Source organism: Oryzias melastigma, linkage group LG9, assembly GCF_002922805.2.
Source record: "Oryzias melastigma strain HK-1 linkage group LG9, ASM292280v2, whole genome shotgun sequence".
NCBI classification, from domain to species: Eukaryota; Metazoa; Chordata; class Actinopteri; order Beloniformes; family Adrianichthyidae; genus Oryzias; species Oryzias melastigma.
In genome coordinates, this window is record NC_050520.1 from 268,191 (window position 1) to 270,363 (window position 2,173).

Here is a 2,173-nt window from a genome sequence, read left to right on the forward strand (position 1 = left end):
CCCCGGCCGGGCCGCGGAATAACTCCACACTGGCTGACCGGTCCACAGCCCCAAAAAGGTTGTGGACCACTGATTTAGACGACGCCTTCATGACCTTTCATGACCTCAGTCAACCAAATCGCCGGCCATTCAAAAACCAAAAGCAACAGCAGCTAAATGGTGAAACATTTAAAGATTAAAAGTCTCAATGAGGGACATAAACGCAACAACATGAAACAGTAAAAGTGTGTGAGGGTCATCTCTGGTGGACCGCGGTTCTGCATCGGCAGACTGGAATGTGTGCTCCCTGGAAAGTCGACTCCAGGATTCTGGAGAGAAGACTCGAACCTCAGACTCTGGAGGAATCTTCATCCCATCATGGAGCTGTCATGTCTGAGCTCCTCTCAGCCCCTCCTTTTCCCTGCCTTGCTGAGCTGCCCTGATTGCTCATCGCCTCACCTGTTCTGCCAGCTATTCATGCCTTGCCTCTCCAGCCTTTCCCTGTCAGATTCTTCTCGACCTGAAAGCCCAATGTGCGAGATCCCTGCTCTAAACTTCATCCAGTCTGCCTGCCAGCAAAGCTCTAAGCCCCGGCCTCACCTCACCCCCGGACTAAAGACTCCTCTGCAATAAAACTTTCAAACTTGCCCTCTGTTTTTGACGCTTTACTCGGGGTCCTCTTACAGACTGCCCAACAGGAGCAGCAGATCAGCTCCTAAGAGCTTCAGGTTTAGGGAGTTCACCCATCCAGTCCACATGTGGATCTGGAGACAGTGTTCTGTCCTGTCCCCCCTGTGCAATGAGGAAGAGGTTCTGGTACTGTGGGTTCTGAAGAAGGGGTTCTGGTTCGGTTGGGTCTGGGGTTCCCTACTGAACTCCATCAGGCGCCTAAAGCAGCAGTGGGAAGTTGAACCTTCATGTTGAACTCCTGCAGCAATGCGTCCTGTCACTGGTTCTGCTCACATTTTTAATGAGCAGCATGTCCAGGCTCAGTCTAGGTTTGGGCGGAGCTCCCCAGAGATGTGGGCGGAGCTCCCTGCTGTTCAACCTGGACACATAAGACTGCCGGCCAGTTTCATCCATTCATTCCTTCATCCATTCATTCCTTCATCCATTCATTCCTTCATTCCTTCATTCCTTCATCCATTCATTCCTTCATCCATTCATCCATTCATTCCTTCATCCATTCATCCATTCATCCATTCATTCCTTCATCCATTCATTCCTTCATTCCTTCATTCCTTCATCCATTCACTCCTTCATTCCTTCATCCATTCATTCCTTCATCCATTCATTCCTTTATCCATTTATCCATTCATCCATTCATCCATTCACTCCTTCATTCCTTCATCCATTCATTCCTTCATCCATTCATTCCTTTATCCATTCATCCATTCATCCATTCATCCATTCCTTCCTTCATTCCTTCATCCATTCATTCCTTCATCCATTCCTTCCTTCATCCATTCATCCATTCATCCATTCACTCCTTCATTCCTTCATCCATTCATTCCTTCATCCATTCCTTCCTTCATCCATTCATCCATTTATCCATTCATTCCTTCATTCCTTCATTCCTTCATCCATTCATTCCTTCATCCACTCATCCATTCATTCCTTCATCCATTCATCCATTCATCCATTCATCCATTCATTCCTTCATTCCTTCATCCATTCATTCCTTCATCCATTCATTCCTTCATCCATTCATTCTTTCATCTTCCTCACCACCATCCTCTCCATCTTCCTCTCCAGCAGAGTTATCCTCTGCTATCTGGCTAGTCTCTCCATCCTGCACTTTAGTCTGATCTCCATCAGATTACTTCATCTGGATAAGATCAGATCAACAGCGTTCTCCTCCCTCCACTCGTTTACAGGAACCAGACACTTTTCTCTTTTCTGGAAAACATCTCAGGTGTTGTTTGTGTGTTTACGTTGTGTATGTTTGGGTCATACCAATCACAGCCAAAGAGGGGGGGCAGGGCCAGTAGTCTGTTTCGATGGTGGACGGCTGGTTGGGATCTGGAGGCTGAGCCGCTGGAAACTTGGAGGACTCGATGATCAGATCTTCCATGTGTTTTCCCTGAGGGACGGCCGAGGAGATCCCATCTATACACACACGTACACACACACATGCACACACACACATGCACACACACACATGTACACACACACACGTACACACATGTACACA

At 47.5% G+C, this 2,173-nt stretch overlaps 1 protein-coding gene across 10 annotated transcripts in view; it reads right to left on the reverse strand.

Annotated features, from left to right (window-relative positions):
• LOC112142064 (dematin) overlaps window positions 1–2,173 on the reverse strand; it is a 28,725-nt gene that overhangs the window by 9,625 nt on the left and 16,927 nt on the right. For all 10 annotated transcript variants that reach the window (XR_004948406.1, XM_024265307.2, XM_036213413.1 and 7 more), the window contains one exon: window positions 1,936–2,088. Coding sequence is in view for 9 of the 10 variants with exons in the window: in XM_024265307.2 (XP_024121075.1) it covers window positions 1,936–2,088 (153 nt within the window). In the remaining variant the exon portion in view is untranslated. The remainder of the gene's footprint in view (window positions 1–1,935; window positions 2,089–2,173) is intronic.